The following is a 17,165-nucleotide window of genomic DNA, read 5'->3' as shown; positions in this document are numbered from 1 at the left end:
GATAAACTCTCTGTGAAAGACAGTTCAAATGCTTCAGCATAAGAATAGTATAATGAGGACATCACTGAAATAGGATAGTTGGAGAACGGCTGAAAAAGTTGCAGCATATAATTGTGATGGAATACTACTGTGCTATAAGAAATGATGAGCTCACTGATTCTCAAAAAACATGGATAGACTTGCATGAAATAATGAAGAGTAAAATGAGCAGAACCAAGAAAACATTGCATATACGTAACAGCAATATTGTTTTAAGAACAACTATGAGTGAATAAGTCAATTTGTCTATTACATATAACCAAATTAACTACAAAGAACATATGAAGGAAGATGCTATCTGCATCCAGGGAAAGAATTGATGAATAGAAGCACGCATAGAATGATTTTACATAATGCAAACATACATATACATACACGTGTGTATGTATATGTATGTATGCATATATATATATATTTATGTATACACACATACATACATACATACATACATACATACATGCACATATTTGTGTCTAATGGGAGGATCTCTAGGGCAGGGGGGAAGGGAAAAATAAATTTACATGATAACTTCATTATATATTTAAAAAGAATAGCAAATTGCACATAATAAATTTGTAGTTTCACATGCAATCTTCATTTTTTACAGTACTATGTTATGGAAATGCTTGTTTTATTCCATAAATTAAAAGTAAAATAAATTTTTAAAAAACAAAGAGAAAAAAATAGGATAATATGGTAACTTACTCTTTTAGTGGACTGGCAGCTTAAATCATTATTTTTGGAGCAGAGAATTACATTTCTATGGAATTTTCCAGGAGATATTTTCATGTTAGATGTAAGAACTTCAATGTGTAAATAAATAATTTGAGTCTGCTAAACAATTTAGTTGATGCGTTTTAAGTGATAATAGTTTCGGAAACAATGAAACTTAAGTTGCTGGGATTTTTCCAGTGTGTCTCTTTTACTTGAAATTTAGAGGTAGAAGAAACCTTAGAAATCAGCTAGTCCAAGCCTTTTATATGCTTTTTATAGAGTAGAAAAGTGAAGTCCTGAGGTGAAGTGACTTGTTCAAGATGACAAAAGATGCAAGCAGAGTTAAGATTTCAATCTAAACTCTCAGGCTGCAATTCAGTTCTCCTTCCACTCTGTTTCAAAATGTGCCAAGGGCAAGAAGTGCTCCATTACTGTAGATGACCTGTCACAGTGACTGAGGCAAACATTGTCAGCTCCATTGCTGCTAGTGTAAATTCCACAATATCAAAGATAATAATAATTATATATTACTATATTATATTATTAATAACAAAAATCATTTCTATAGGTCCTATTATATGCTAGGCACTGCAGTGAGCATTTTAAAAATATTGTCTCATTAATCCATTTAATAATGAAAAAGCATGCAAAATTTAAGCTTCATTATGTCAGAAGTAGCAGGTTGCTCTTAGAAACAACCGTAGGATGAATGACCAGGTAGAACTGCCTATAATTGCTTAACGTTCCAGGTGAGCAAAATATTTCATGATCTGCTCTATTGACTATTACTTACAATGTGTTACCATTCTAACATAAAATTTGAACATGAGAAAGCTAAGGTAGTATTGGATAAGCCTTATTTAAGGTCATACAATAAAATCAAAGATAATGTCAAGTATATACCTATATAGCTCAATAGCCATCCAAGAATGACATGCTATGTGCAATCAAGGTCAGTTGGTGAAGAGGAGTGTGAATAAAGATGAAGACTTGCACTCATTGGCAGGAAATGTTGCCTAGTACGTTCAAAATAAGAGCAATAAAATAAAAACTGACACATTATACAATGGTTAAACAGTTCTGCTTGAAATTTTTACATTTTGAAAACTATATCTCAAAGATGCTCCATGATGATGACTTTCGTAGAGTTACAGTATAAAGAATAAAGAGTTACCTCCATCTATCTAAAATTTTTTGTCATTTGATTTCAACAAGTGTCTTCCTGTTCTCTTATTAAGGGATTAGATGAAGAAGAATGACCAAATGATTTCTGCAAAACCATTCATTAATTTGTGTCTGTCTCTCATGTCAATCCTCATTTCTAGATGATAAATAATTCAACCCCCTTTAATCACTGTTCATTCATAGGGACCTGAAGCTGTTAACCTCTGAGCTGCCCTTTCTTTCAACCTCTTCCTATTTAGCAAAGTACCTTTTAAGCTGAGACAAACAAAACCAGATACACAATTTAGGATATACAATTGATTAATACAAGGTCATTATCATACTGTCTTGTGAGTTTTACTATCATGTTTTAAAGTGTGGCACAGCATGCAATTAGCCTTTTTTAACTGCCACATTCCATGGCAACAACATATTCATTGAACTGTCAACAGTGACCTCTAGATCATTTTCCTGAATGTATAAGTCAATTTAAAGCTCAACAGTTTAAGAGTCTTTTAAATGAGTTCTGCTGATGGCACTATTTTAACCTGATAGAGGGAAAAAAATCCATCTACTGTCTAGAGCAATAGTCCTCAAAGTGCAGGGCATAAAGGTCTTCCAGGAGTGTCTGAGGACTGTTCTTTTACATTATTATTCTTTTTTAATATCACATTATTTATAGTGTTTTCTAGAATGAATTAGCAATTTTGTTGTGATATTTAATAAACGTAAGATATTTTATTGCTGACTCATTGAAATTAGCATCATCATTCTTATGCATCGGGATAATTTTTAGAAGCAGAGTATAAAAAAGGATTCAAAGCAAAGATTGAGTATCCTTGAACTTCTCTGTTCTGTCAAAGAGGTCCTAGCATTGAGTAAGAGAAATTATGTCTTCACAAAGTTGATTACATATTAAATTATGTTAAAACTTTTCATAACTATTTAGAATTAACTGATTTTTTTCTTCTTGGATAATTTAATATTCAAGAGCATCTGAGATTTCAATAATCTTGGAGATTTATTCAATGATCTTATTGAAACCTATCCATTCCTTCCTAGCCTGTCCAACTCTTAATTGTATCATCCCATAAGTCTGCCAAAGAGAGATTGCTCAACATACTTAGAAGCCTTCCTTTGCTTTCTACTGAAATGCCAAAGGTACCAGAGGAATACTCTGGCTCCCTCATCCTTGCCTAATGACCATCCCATTTAATCTTTTTATCATATATTTCCTTGAAGATAACCTTTCGCTGCTCTTGTCTAAGATGGTTATATGTGGCAACCTGCTTACATTCGTCATGTACATCGCTGAAAATCTACGATATTAATTTTAAATTGCTTGGAGAATTGCATATTCCATATGTTACTATCATGAAACAATAATAATAGTAGAATATGCTAATGTACCACTTCATAGGCCTTTGTTTCCATGAGAAAGGTAGAGGTCATTAAAGTTGCTCTCAAATTTCCCAAAGCCAATCCTATGCACTTGCATTCTCTAATTCAACTCTAGGCCTGATTACTTCTCTATCTGTATTTCCTGGGTCAGATAGGTATCTACATTTGCATATCTATATATGTTTGCATGCATATACACATACATATATATGAATATATAATGTGAGCTATAGATGAATGCATCCATATGAATACACACACAGAGCTCTGTATATATGAACAATAGATAGTCTTTATCAATTTGATCTTTCTCATACAGATCTGTAAATGTTACTACCCTTGTGAATAGTTGTGTATTTCTTTCAGAGTCTCTCCAGTGATCCAGGAATTAATGAAATCAATACAATGAACTATGTGGAGGACTTCACTATTCACAGAGGAACACTCCTCAGCTTGGACTCTCCTCTGAACATTTTCCATCACCAGTGGTGAACACCGTTGGTGAACAAAAGCATACATCTCCCAGTTTTACATTTCACCAGATATTTATGATCATAGTGTTCTTGAATAACATTACTGTTATTTGAATGTCTTTAGGGAATATAGAATTATTAATTCAATGTTGTTCTTAATTTGTTGAAAAAGTCATTAAGGAGGCATTTTGCTCTACCAAAGCAAAGTCATTTGTTTTTTAATAACAAAATTAATCATAAAAAACAGCCATGTACAATAAGTCCTTCTAGTCTTCACATTTCAACCAACTGTAAAATGGCAAAGGTATGGTCCACTATTGAATATTGCTTACAAAAATGTTTTGGTCACTTACTAAAATTTTCATTAATTATGTTCTTAATTTGTGAATAGAGATAACAAACATAAATTTTATAGATTAAAAAATAGGCATAAAATTGGCAGTTGATTTTTTTCACTGAATATTGTGTTTTGTTTTACTTTGTTTTTTTCATTGATAAAATTGGAAATCCTTCCCTCCTCCTCCACATACCTTTGATATTCTCCTGTCCTTGAGATCCATTGGCTAGCACATTTTAGTGTTCATACAAGGGTATCTCCTCCAACATCAAACTCCTTTATATACATTTTGATCAACCAGACTACTTTTCCTATCTTTGCCCTCTTTGGTATAATTTCTGCTTTCTCCTTAAAGCATCCTGGACTGCAACGTCAGGGTCCATCTTATCTATATACCATGAGACCACAAGCACATCAGGGCAAAGGTAACTTAATAGTAACATAAATTTGTTCTTTTATTGTAGTATCATGCATTTCTACATATTCAGAAATAGTAAAATTCACTGATCACCATATGAAAGAGCTTTTATGAGGAACCCTACAGGAACATAATAGTCAAATTCCAAAATCCCCAGCTTACAGATTAAATATTATGAGCAATAAGAAACTAAACAAATATGGTTGTACCACAGTTAGAATCACACAAAAGTCAGCACTGGCTACACTAAAAGACCACAGGTGTTGGGACACTGTATGTCAAAGAACAAAAGAACTGGAGTTGAGGCTAAAAATATTTATATTCAACAAAGTTAAGCATAATCCTGAACGAAAAAAAAAATATCAAATAGAAAAAAATACACTGATTATATTCAAGTGGTTAAAAAGGATTGAATTTGGAGTTAGAAAAGTTAAATTTTACCTCCATAGTTGATACTTTCTAGTTGTAGGAGCCTAAGCAATCCACTTAACTTCTTGAAACTTCAGTTTCCTCACCTTGAACTTGAGAGGACAATACTTGTACTATTTCTTCATCAATACATTGTGGTAAAAATGCATTAGAAAGTTAAAACATTGTAGGTATGGGTAACTATTATTATATCTATGTCACCAATTCTTCAATCAAAAGGATTTCCAATAATATGATTATAAATTAAATCCAATAATTATATATTATAATGTCAACTACTGAAAAAAAATGAGCTGTTTCTTTGAAATAAGAAGGGTGAGAGGTATGGCTGGAGGAGGAAGGGACATTTTTATTAGTCTATGAAATAACTTTGTTTTGTCCTCATTCCACTCCCATTTTCAAAGGGCATATGTATCAGAGATCTGCCAATGATTAGCAAAGGGGCAAAATGGAAGCACATAAGGTCTAGGAACCTAGTAAGATTTCTGGTCAAGGCCAGAAATCTAAAAGGTAAATGTGGTGGGAAGAGGTAAAATGAGGCCAAAGTTTGAAAGCAAAGGTTCCCAGGTCAAGGGGAGGTGGAAGAGGAGGCACAGAGAAAGAATAGAAGAACAGCATGAAGATATGTTTTGGGAATGCACTTAATCGAAAACATCAACCTGAAATTGCATAATTTCATGGCAGCTTTTTTGGTAGCCTTGTCCCTTATCCCCCAACTCCTCTGAAAGATTCTGACAAGCTTAGCCATAAAAGGGGTAAAAAATAATCAGAGTACATTTAACATAAACTAGCTACTGAAAACCTATGAAATAGCTCTACTCAACCAATATCCATTCTTACCATGAGCAATTTGATTTAATTATACATCATTCAACCTGTCATTTATTCATTCAACATTTACTAAAATAATATGCACTGCTTGCTCTTATACAGGGAGTTCTGCTAAGTGAGATAAAATGTTTATATGGCCCCTCCCTTCATAAAGCTTATGGTTTAGTGGGTAACTACCAGGTGTAAGTCATTGTGCTAAGTGCTGGGAGAATCACATCAATGAATGAGGAGTGGTTTTTATATTAAAAGAGCTTACAGTTTTATAGGGGAAGTAGGATCTCTCTATGTATAAATAAATATAAATTCAGCTATCATAATATGGAGAGAAAATTACATGGCACATTTGAGTAATGTTGATGTAAGAGAAAAAGTACTTAACTTGAAATTAAAGAACATACATTTGGGAGACCAATGGATTTAAAGCAGTAGGACCTGAGTTCAAAATTTTCTCTTGGTCACTTACTATCTGTACCATGTTGGGCAAGTCATTTAAACTTTCTGTGTCTCAGTTTTTTCATTTAAAAAAAAGAGGAATTGCCCTATAGATCTTGACAGATGTCTTCCATATCTCAACCTGTGATTCTTCATTTTTATCCAGTAATTGACTCGAACTACTTGCCTTACATGATTCCTAAAAGTCTTTTGTTGTTGTTGAGTCATTTTAAGTCATGTCTGACTCTTAGCAACTCCATTTGGAGTTGTCTTGACAAAGATACTACAATGGTTTGCTATTTCCTCCTCCAGCTCATTTTACAGATGAGAAAACTGAGGCAAACAAGGTTAAATGACTTGCTCAGGGTCACACAGCATATAAGTATCTAAGGCCAGGTTTGAACTCAAGATGAGTCTTCTTTACTCCAGGTCTGTCAGTCTATCCAATGCACCTCCTAGCTGTCTTCTTAGGAGTCTAGTACTTTCTAAGCTGTAAAGCAGTATAAATTATATGAGACATTATTACTATTATTATTATTATTATTATTATATATATGAGGTAGCAAAGTGTTCCTTGGGCAAGAATGCCAATCAGCCAGACAGTGGTAACTGCACAAGGTAGAGAAATCAGTATTTCAATGAAACACCATTAACAATTTATTACTTTGCATTTATTGTGTCTGACTCTTGTTTTTTGTGACCCCATGGATCATAGCACCCCAGGCTCTTCTATCCTCCACTATCTCTCGAAGTCTAAGTTTGTGTTTGTTGTTTCTGTGACACTACCTACCCATCTCATCTTCTGCAATTCCTTTTCCTTTTTTCTTCAATTTTTCCAACAAAAGATTTTCCATCTTTATTAGGCAACATTTATATAGTGCTTGAAGGTTTCCAAAGCACTTTACATATATTATTACATTTGGTCCTCACCACAATATTATAAGGTAGTTGTTATCATTATCTCCATTTTAAAAATTAAAAAAAAAACTTAGCTTGAGAGTTCATTAAAATAGCAGTAGCTAACATTTCTATAGTATTTTTCTATATGATTTCACATATATCCTTGCAACAATTCTATAAGCTAGATGCTATTATTGTCTCCATTTTATTGATGAAAATATTGGTCCTAGGAAGATGAAATTTGTCCAAGGTCACACAAAGCTAGTAAATATCTCAGGAACAACAAACTCAGTCAGATCTTCTTAAATCCAAGTCCAGTTTTCACAAATGAGTAATATGAATGGATGGATTAATAGATGATGGATTAACAAAAAGACAAGTGATAGATGAATAAAAATAACTGGAATATAGTTCACTAATTCACCACTCAGGGAATTTCTGTAGTATCTAAGACCCTCAATTTCCTTTAACCTCTCCTTCAGAATGACCTTGCAGACCTTGTATCTAATGAAACATTGGGTAATGACTATTGAAGTAACTCCTTTGGAAAGTATTGTGGAGTCTCCATGCAGAGTTAGGCCCATAAATTAGAGTCATCACATAGTTCGAGAACAAAGGAAGGGAGCTACTCTGGAGCATTCTGAAGGGTGGGCGAATAAATGGAGGAAAGAAGTTATCAAAAAAGTCTAACCATGGCTACAACTCTGTAACAGAGCATAGGAAGAAAAAGATAGCCAGTAGGTGTTGTGAGAGAATTGTGAAAAGAAAAAAAAAACAAGTGCAAAGACTTCTGGGAATATCCTGCTCACTATGTCCTGGTGGGCCCTTCCCTGATCCACCCACAGGAAAGATAGCTGCAGAGAGTAGAGAATGGTAAAAACAGAAAATAGTCCCAGTTACAGAGAACACTTGAAGTCTCCCTACACTAGTTTCTCAACTGGTCACCCTCATCCCCTAAGACATACAAATTTTACATAATCCTGGAGGTTTGAGACAACAGGGAACAGGAAGCAAGAGCTGAGGGGAAAAGCATTATAATATTAGGGTTCCAAAAGAGAAAGGATATACAATAAGAAGTACATTTTCCTCAAGGACAACACAGAGAAATCATCAAGTGATTTATAAAGATAGACATAAGCTTCCCAAGGAAGAGATATGGAATAAAAAAAGCATAAATAATAAATAAATATCTCAATAAACATGCATTTACAACAATTGAAACTGATTCAAAATCTCTTGAGGAAGTTGGAGGTATCACAACAAATTCTGCAGACTCTTGAAATTATGATGGAGTAATTCCAAGAACCAGTAGGATGGTTCAGAAGAAGAATCAAAGAATAAACGATTAAAAAATAAGGACAACAATAGAGCTTCTGAGGAAGAAATAAGGAAATCTAAACAGAGACTAGAGAATGTAGAACAAATGACATTCGCCATAATAGCATATTCTCTGAAAAGTAGGATGACAGAATGAGAAAACAAAAATGAGGTAGAAGTAAAAATAATGAAACTTTTTTTTTTTTAATTTTGGAAGAAAATATGAGAGCTGAGCAAAATTAGAATATTGAACATGGAGATAGAATGGAAAGGAATAATTTAAGGATTATAGACTTTCTTTTTCTTTTACTTTTTTCTTTTTTAACATAAATTTATTTATTTTTAGTTTTCAACATTTACTTCCACAAGATTTTGAATTCCAAATTTTTACCCCATCTTGCCCCTCCCCACTCCAAGATGGCATGCATTCTGAATACCCCTTCCCCTAGTCTGCCCTGCCTTCTATCTCTCCCCCCACCCTTCTCTTATCTACTTCCCTTTCTATTTTCCTGTAGGGTATTTCCTCATTTCCTGTATTTCTTATTTCCCAGCTGCATGTGGAAACATTTTTTTAAAACACGTGTTTTTAAAACCTTCGGTTCCAAATTTTCTCTCTTCCTCGCACCCCACCCACCCTCATTGAAAAGGCAAGCAAGTCAATACAGGCCATACATGTGCAGTTATGCAAAACACTTCCATAGAAGACATGTGAAAAACTAACTCTATTTCCCTTAATACTATCCTGCCCCCCCATTTATTCTATTATTTCTTTTGACCCTGTCCCTCCTCAGAAGTACTTCCTTCTGATTACACCTTTCCCAATCTGCGCTTCTCTCTGTCATCCCCCTGCTCTCTTGTCCCCTTCCTCCCCTATTTTCCTGTAAGGTAAGACAGATTTCCATACCCAATTGAGCGTGTATGTTATTCCCTCCTTAAGCCAAATCCTATGAGAATAAGATTCCCTCATTTCCTCTCACCTTCCCATTTCCCCTCCACTGTAAGAACCTTTTCTTGTCTGTTTTGTTTGAGATAATGAGGATTATAGACTTTCTAGAAAAATAAAATAAAAATTAAAACTTTGATTTCATTTTCTAAGAAATAATAGAGAAAATAGCGTGGATGCACTGAAAAAAAATAGTAAAGGTCAAAAGACTCCAAAGAACACCAACAGTTTAAAAAAGAAAAACCTTCTCAAAGAACACCAACAACAAAAAAAAAAGAAAACCTCCAAGTTTAGCACATTAAGGAACAATGTGGTCAGATTTCAGAAGTGCAACAAGAAAGAGTAATTATTGGTAGCAAGGGAGAAAAAAAATCCCTTCAAATTCTAAGGAAAGCCAAGGAGAATAGCATAAAGAAAACTTCTTGGTTGTGAATAATCAGAGGGAAAATTAAAATTAGTATTCCAAAGAGATAGTTTGTCACTACAAAAAGCACATCTTTCAAATCTAAGCCTAAAAATCAAAGGAAATAATTGGATATTCAGTAAAAGGAAGAATGCAAATCATTCCTCAAAAGATCCCAGATGTGAGGTGGATATTAAATATGCAAATTGATTAAATAGCTAACAGTTAAATACTTTCATATAGTACTGAAAAACTAAGAAATGAAATGTTTGTCTTCATATGGGTAGGCCTAGACAAAGTCATGAATGTGGAACAAAGTCATTTTGTCTTTTATTCATTTTTCTTTCATCTTTGAAGAAAATTTCAGTGGCATAAAGAATCTAAGGAGTAAACAATATAATTATAAAAATTAGAGAGATATTAGGTAGAAGAAGTGAAATAATATTTCAAGTGAAAAGCACATTTCTTGATTGCTTCCATACTATATCTCATGAGATAATAGAGAGGAATGTTTTTTAGATGAAGAAAGGAGAGGCCAAGGCAAATAATAACTGGTCAGGACTCAAGAAGAAAAGATGATGAAAGATTTTCAATTTTGCTTCATAGCTTTAGACTGGTGAGAGATTAAAGATAGAATACTAGAGAAAAGACCACAGAAGAAGGAGTTGGGTTCGTGTATATCTAGCTAAAAGGTAGAATTTTATAATATCATTAGACTTACCTATGGAAACATAAGGAAGGAAGAGAGGGTTCTGGCAATTAACTCTATTGGTGGCATGAGGACACTTAAGTACATTAGATTCTATATAGCTGTGTTTTAACACTAACATCTACTAGGTGATAGGAAACATTTGGGAATTCATGCATACAAGTCAGGAGAGATTGTACAGTGGGCCATAGATCCAAAGGGAGGATTTTGCATCATCAAATTGAAAAGCAGAGAAGGAAAAAAAAAAAGAATCAAGCCTTAAGGACCAGGGTTACAAAACATTGCCCACTAGACATCTGCCTTCATCAAGGAATAACATTTCTAGGAATGGGTTATAGCACATCACAGAAAAAAAGATTGAGAAAGGGGTTAAATCAAAACAAAACTTTGTGGAAAGGAGCATTAGGAATTAATATCAGTTTTTTTTTTTTAAAGGAAGGAGGTTTGAAAGACACAGCAAGTTAGATAAGTTATTTGAGCTGGGATGTAGAAAGAGAAAACAACAAAAGATAGTGAAAACAATAAAAATGAACACAGGGAGAGCTGTAACATACAGGCTAATAGGAGAAAATCATTGGAAGAGAAAGCTAGGTTCAGATTAGTGATAACAGAATGAGAGATATTTACTTCTCTTGTTTTATTTACCTCTTCTTAAAAGGTAAATTGCATACAGACACCCACAAATATATATACAATACACATGTATTTAATGGAAGAAAATACAAAACTTTAGAATTGTGACCCTAAATATAGATTATATCCCACACTTGCAAAAAAAAATGTAAAGAGACACAAAGCAAAAATAACTTGCTGCATATAAGAAGCTTGTTGAAAACAGATACCTATGGACAGAGTGAAAACAAAGTGACAGAAAAAAAATTGTGCTTTAAGTAATTCAAAAAAGCAGGAATTACAATCAAAGCATTAGATAAGGTGACAATAAAAATTGCTAAAATCAAGAAAAATATGCCAGGAAATGACATTATTCTTATGGCTACCATAGTGACTTAACAAAAATAACCATATATGCATCAAAGCACACAGTGGCTAACTCTTAAAATAAAAAAATAAGCAAATTATAAGAAAACAATGATAGTAATATATTTAAAAATCATAAAGTGATTTGTCTAGAGTAACATAGCAAATACTTATCTGAGGCAACACTTGAACTTGGATCTTTGTGACTCTAAATTCAACTCTCTATCTACTACCAATACTGCCTCTACTATAAGTTTACACACAAACACACATACAAACATATGTAAGTATATATGTAAATCTGTGTATGCATATAATATATATATTTGTAGAATAATAAATAACATTTATGTAGTACATTCTATATGTTATCTCACTTGATACAACTTTATGAAGTATATAGTGTCATTATTGTTAATCCTACTTTTTTCCCCCAAGGAAGAAACTGAGGATAATTGAGGTGACTTTCCTATGATCACATACTTAATGTGTCAGTTCTAGAATTTGAACTCATGGTTTCCTGAGCACATATCCAGCTTTCTGTATGCTATGCCACATAGCCTCTCCACCCCTATACATACTATTTCTAAAAGTCCTTTCAGATCAAGTTCGAGTCCTCTTTGAATGTTCTAGTCCATTGAGATCTCTCTCTCTCTCTCTCTGCTAAAGTCTTAGAGAGCTTGCCTATATAGTACATAATTTTGCACCTGACAGTATAATTCTTAAAATCATTATGTAGTTGTCTCTTCTGCATTAGTCTTATCTTTCTGAGTATTGTATATTGTAAATTTTATGAAGGCAGAACACATGCCATATGCTTCTCTTACATCCCTCATATCCTAACAAAGAACTGGAAACTGTAGGTATTAAAAAAAAATACTTGGCAACTAATTCAGAGTATTGTTCTAATGATCTATAGTTACCATTTGAAATTCAAAATTTCATTAAATTTAGCTTCTACCTTTTATCATACCAGCCTCCAAAAATGCGTGTGTCACACACACACACACACACACACACACACACAACTGGTTTTTACTCAGCATAACTCTCCTTTTCATTTTTCTGAGCCTCTACACTCAACTGCAAACCAGTTCAGGAAACAAATAATCTACTTTGGCAAAAAGCACTTCAGTGTTATATTTGGGTACCAAACTGCTTGTTGAAAAATCCCAATACAGCATCATTTAATCCCCCAATGCTCATATTGAATCTCTCTCTGTTCTTGTCCTCTAGCAAGAAGAATGCTCAATCTGCTTAGCCAGTACCTTGGAGAGGTGGGAGGGGGGATGGGTGAACACTAGGCTGCAGAACATTGCAGCTAAAAGAATTGACTTTGCAAAGTCACAGATAGGAAAGAAATGCAGTTCTGACAGTGAACTAGCACACTTAAAGCAATGCCAACAACAGCAGTAGCAATAGTCTCTGCACCAGAGAAATCACCCTCAATTGGAAAAGGGGGAAAACTACTCAGTGATAATCTCAAGCTTTTTCATAGTATCTTTCCAGTCAAGATTCCAATTTTAATTCATTAAGAACTCATGTCCAAATTGACAGATGCATCTACTAGTGGGTTTTATTAGAGTTAAAAATTTAAATGCATTTATCAGAGCATCAAATATAAAATGTCAAAGGGTCTTTCTTCACATGGCTATGCCTACTAGTCAGTTCATTAACATTAATAGAGGTTATAGTGCATACCTGTATGTGCCACGACAGGAGGAAGCCAAATATTTTCTCTCTAGGCATTAGTGATATATGTTCAATTCTATTCACTTCACAGTTAAAGATGGAATATACTTCTATCCTGGAATATTCTACCTGGAATATATTTCACTTAATAATGTGTTTTTTTTAAAGTCATAATATTAGTCTTTAAAGTACCTTATTCGCATGGTGACCAAAAGAAAAACACTTTCAACAACATATCGGTAGCCACTGGAAGACTATGACATAAATATGATAGAAGTTTTTAGAAGTAATATAGGAGAAAAAAATATATATATGTATGGCAAGCCATTTCCTGTTACCTTGAGGGTGCAAAAACCATGAAAATAGTGTTCTTCCATTTTACTATTATTTTTTGTAAAAGGTTTAATATGCAGAATATTTGTAGCTTTAAAAATAGTTTAAAATGAGACAATTTCATAAATTTTAGTGAACAGCATATCAGAAAAGCTTGTGAAAATCTTTCCTTCCCCCCCAACATGAATCAATCTGCAGAATTTGGCACAGACACCACTTTGAGGTTTCTCTCTTTCTTTCTTGTACTTCAAGAGGAATGGTTCAAGGGTAAAAGTTGAGTCAAGGAGAAGTGTAAGGATCTAACTTGGAAGTCTAGGCAGTCTAGTAATCTAATGTATCACCTCAAACTGTCAGGCAATCAAACTTGAGAAGTATACAATGCTAAGATGACCTTCATATTGATTAATGAACTCTGCTCTCTATCTTGTCTCATAGTATTTATTGCTTATAGGCATCCTTGTATAATCTTGTTTGGTTGGTTTTTTTTTCCCACAGAGGTCAGTCTTTTTTTTTTTGTCTTTCTACCAGGATGAAAAGTTTTAAAGAGTTAGCTCAGTATTTAAATCACTTTAAAATTATTCCGGAGCTTGGGAGAAAGTCTAGAGAATGCCTGTGTCTCTACACCTGTATTCCAAGTAACAGATCCTTTTCACACAACTGAATTTTTCATCCCATGGCACCTTCTTAAATTTTGCTATTTGCATAAAATAAAATAAAAATGGAAGGAAGCTACATAAGCAAAATACCAAGGTTACTTACAGCACTTGATAAAATGATAGTGAGACATGTTTCCATTTCAGACAGTAGTCTTGCTACATGTTCCAGCATTCTCTTCTGCTACAATAGTCGTTCCCACAAACTGCATAATTTAGAGCCCTTCCTCAGGTAACCAGTTTACCTCAGGATGCATTATTGAATGGAGCTCCTATTCCATGATCTTGCAAAAAAAATGTAAAAAAAAAAGCTTCAAACTCATTCTCATTCAGCAGCTGGAGTTGGATAAACCTCTCTATGTGCCTTGAACCATGGCTGCTGCACGTGCTATTGTAGCATCGCTGATTGACACAGCTCCTAATCCCACATCCCCAGGAATAGTAAGATTTAATTGGTGTGCACTCGCAGCTACATTGTTCAAGCGCTGAGGTGTGCTGCTGCACTGCGGCGCCCACCGTCCTGCCGGTTAATGGCTTTTCAATAGCTTCCAAATGGCAGCAAACTAAGCTTGATGAGTGGGCTGAAGCGAAGTCACAAGAAGAAGGGATCCTAAAGCTTGTTTGTGCAGATTGTCTGTAAGCCAAATGTGACCGGATTCTTCGCTAGTGGTAAAAGCTGGGTATTTTTAGTTGCCACCAGTTGCTGTGTGAATAGAAAACTGATAGCAGGCGCTCAAAATAACTACCTTTTAGCATCAGAGATCGTTTTATTTGTCTGGTGTAATGAAGGAATTAAGCAAGAGCTCACAATCATCTCGACACTCCCGGAGCCCCATGCTGAATCAAAAATGGGAAAAAAAAAGATACATATAAAGCATATAGTTTGCATATTCTAAATAATTATTTATTCGCTGTCTGTGTAGAAATGCAATGCATTTAAGCATATATGTGTGTGAAGTCTTTCTAACAGGATTGGAATTCAGGAGGAAAGAACAGTAAGATTTACATAAATTCAATCTCAAATTAAAAATAATGTTCAGTCAGTGTAAAAGCTATATTAGCTACAAAAATGTGGCACAAGATCAATTTGATTTACATATGTAAATTGGAATCCAGTAAATTCATTTTCTTTCTGCTGTTCATAGAAAACAAGTTGCTATGTTCCAAAAATCATGCTTTGGATGTTAAGGGCATTGGAAAGGCAAACCTGCAGTGAACGTTAAGCAACCGCACCACCACTGTAGAAACTCAGGCCCTGCATTTCCTTACTAAGCAAAAGAAAAGGAGGGATTTGCTGCAGATTCCACAGCAAAACTCAGAAGGGAATGAACATCTAATGAAGAGTTCTGCAATCACATAACAAGTTTATACAACCTAGACCTAGTAAAACAGAACTGAAGGACAAAAGTACTGCTATTCATTTGATTAGAGGAAGATTCTCTTAGATATTAACCTGAATAAGCATCCTTAGCAAGTGAATGTGCTAATTAGTCATATGCCAAGTGACTGACTAAAACAATATCTTTACATTATCTCCTGCTATCTTTCACAGATTTAGTCTTCTTCCATTACACATTTTCCCCCAGATATATAGAAAAAAAGGAAATCTTTGTTGTTGAGTTTTTTTTTCAGTTTTGTCTGACTCTTCATGACCCCATTAGGGATTTTCTTGGCAAAGAGACTAGAGTGGTTTGCCATTTCCTTCTTCAGCTCATTTTACAAATGAGGAAACTGAGGCAAACAATGTTAAGTGACTTGCCCAATGTCACACAGCTAGTAAATGTCTGAGTTTGGATTTAACTCATAAAGAGGAGTCTTCCTGACTTCAGACCCTGTACTCTATCCATAGAGCCACCTAGATGCCCCCCAAAAGAAATCTAGTCAATAATAATTATTTATTTTCTAAGTCAAACATTTATGGAATACCTACTATGTTTGAGGCACTATGTCAGATATTGTAAGGGATACAAAGTTAAATAAGCCTATACTATTCAAAAAGCCTCATAATTGGTCTTCCTGCCTTATGTCTTATCCATACGCCAATCAATACACACAGCTTCCAAAGTGATTTTCCTAAAGCATACAGTCTTTCCATGTCACTCCATCAGAACCAATAGCTCCCTATTACCTCTAGGAACAAACATTAATTCTCTTTGACATTTAAAGCCCTTCACAATATAGCTTCAACATACTTTCCACCCGTATTACACATTCCTTCTTTTCACACACTCCAATGAAGACAAAGTGGGCTCTTACTATTCCTCGTAGACAGAATCCTGTTCCTGTCTACACGCCTTTGTATCTCTGTCTCCCACATCTGGAATTCACTTAATGCTATCCCTTAGAATCCCTAGAATCCAACAAAATTCATCTCAAAAGCTGTCTTCTAAATTGAGGCATTTCTAACTCGAATTCTTAGGCAGCTAGGGGCACTTTTCCATAGCACACGCAATATTACCAGTCATGTAAAGCAAAAGTGTCAAATATTTGGCCCTCAGGCTGAATGTGGCACAGACCAGATTAAAATGCAATAGGGAAATATTTAACAAAATAAATAAGAAATACAAGAAATCATAGATGTTGCTAAAGTACAGTTTTCTAAGTTAATATAAAGCCTTTAGGGATTCTTATGCATGGCATAGTGGCCCCTGTTTCTATTTAACTTTGACACTATTGATATGAAGCTGAATTTATAGACTCTGGTTTGAATTTCAACTTTGCCATTTATAAGCTGTGTAACGCTAAGCAAGTCTCTTGACATATTTGATCCTACATTTTCTTCTCCTATACATTAAAAATAATATTTGTAATGTCTTCCTCTCAGATTTGGGAGGATCAAATAAGAAATGGTATATAAAACAAATGTATAAAACAGTTTGCAAGTAAAAAGATGTATAATGTCCTAGATAAAGGGCTGGCCTTAGAACCATTAAGACATAGCTTCCAAGCCCTTATGTCTTAGCTGTATAACCATGGGAAAATCTGTTAGCCTTTCAGTG

General features: G+C 34.3%; 1 protein-coding gene across 1 annotated transcript in view; it reads right to left on the bottom strand.

Annotated features, from left to right (window-relative positions):
• Positions 1-14,767, bottom strand: part of MYO16 (myosin XVI) — a 693,538-nt gene extending 678,771 nt beyond the window's left edge. Inside the window, 1 exon segment of the mRNA XM_020970073.2 lies at positions 14,273-14,767. Within this exon segment, the coding sequence (XP_020825732.1) occupies positions 14,273-14,300 (28 nt within the window). The 5' untranslated portion in view covers positions 14,301-14,767.
• Positions 14,768-17,165: the final 2,398 nt, after the last annotated feature.

Source organism: Phascolarctos cinereus, unplaced genomic scaffold (assembly GCF_003287225.1).
Source record: "Phascolarctos cinereus isolate Bilbo 61053 unplaced genomic scaffold, phaCin_HiC Scaffold_7;HRSCAF=346, whole genome shotgun sequence".
Lineage (NCBI taxonomy): Eukaryota > Metazoa > Chordata > Mammalia > Diprotodontia > Phascolarctidae > Phascolarctos > Phascolarctos cinereus.
The sequence above is the reverse complement of the archived record's forward strand: the minus strand, read 5'-3'. Positions and strand labels throughout refer to the sequence as shown.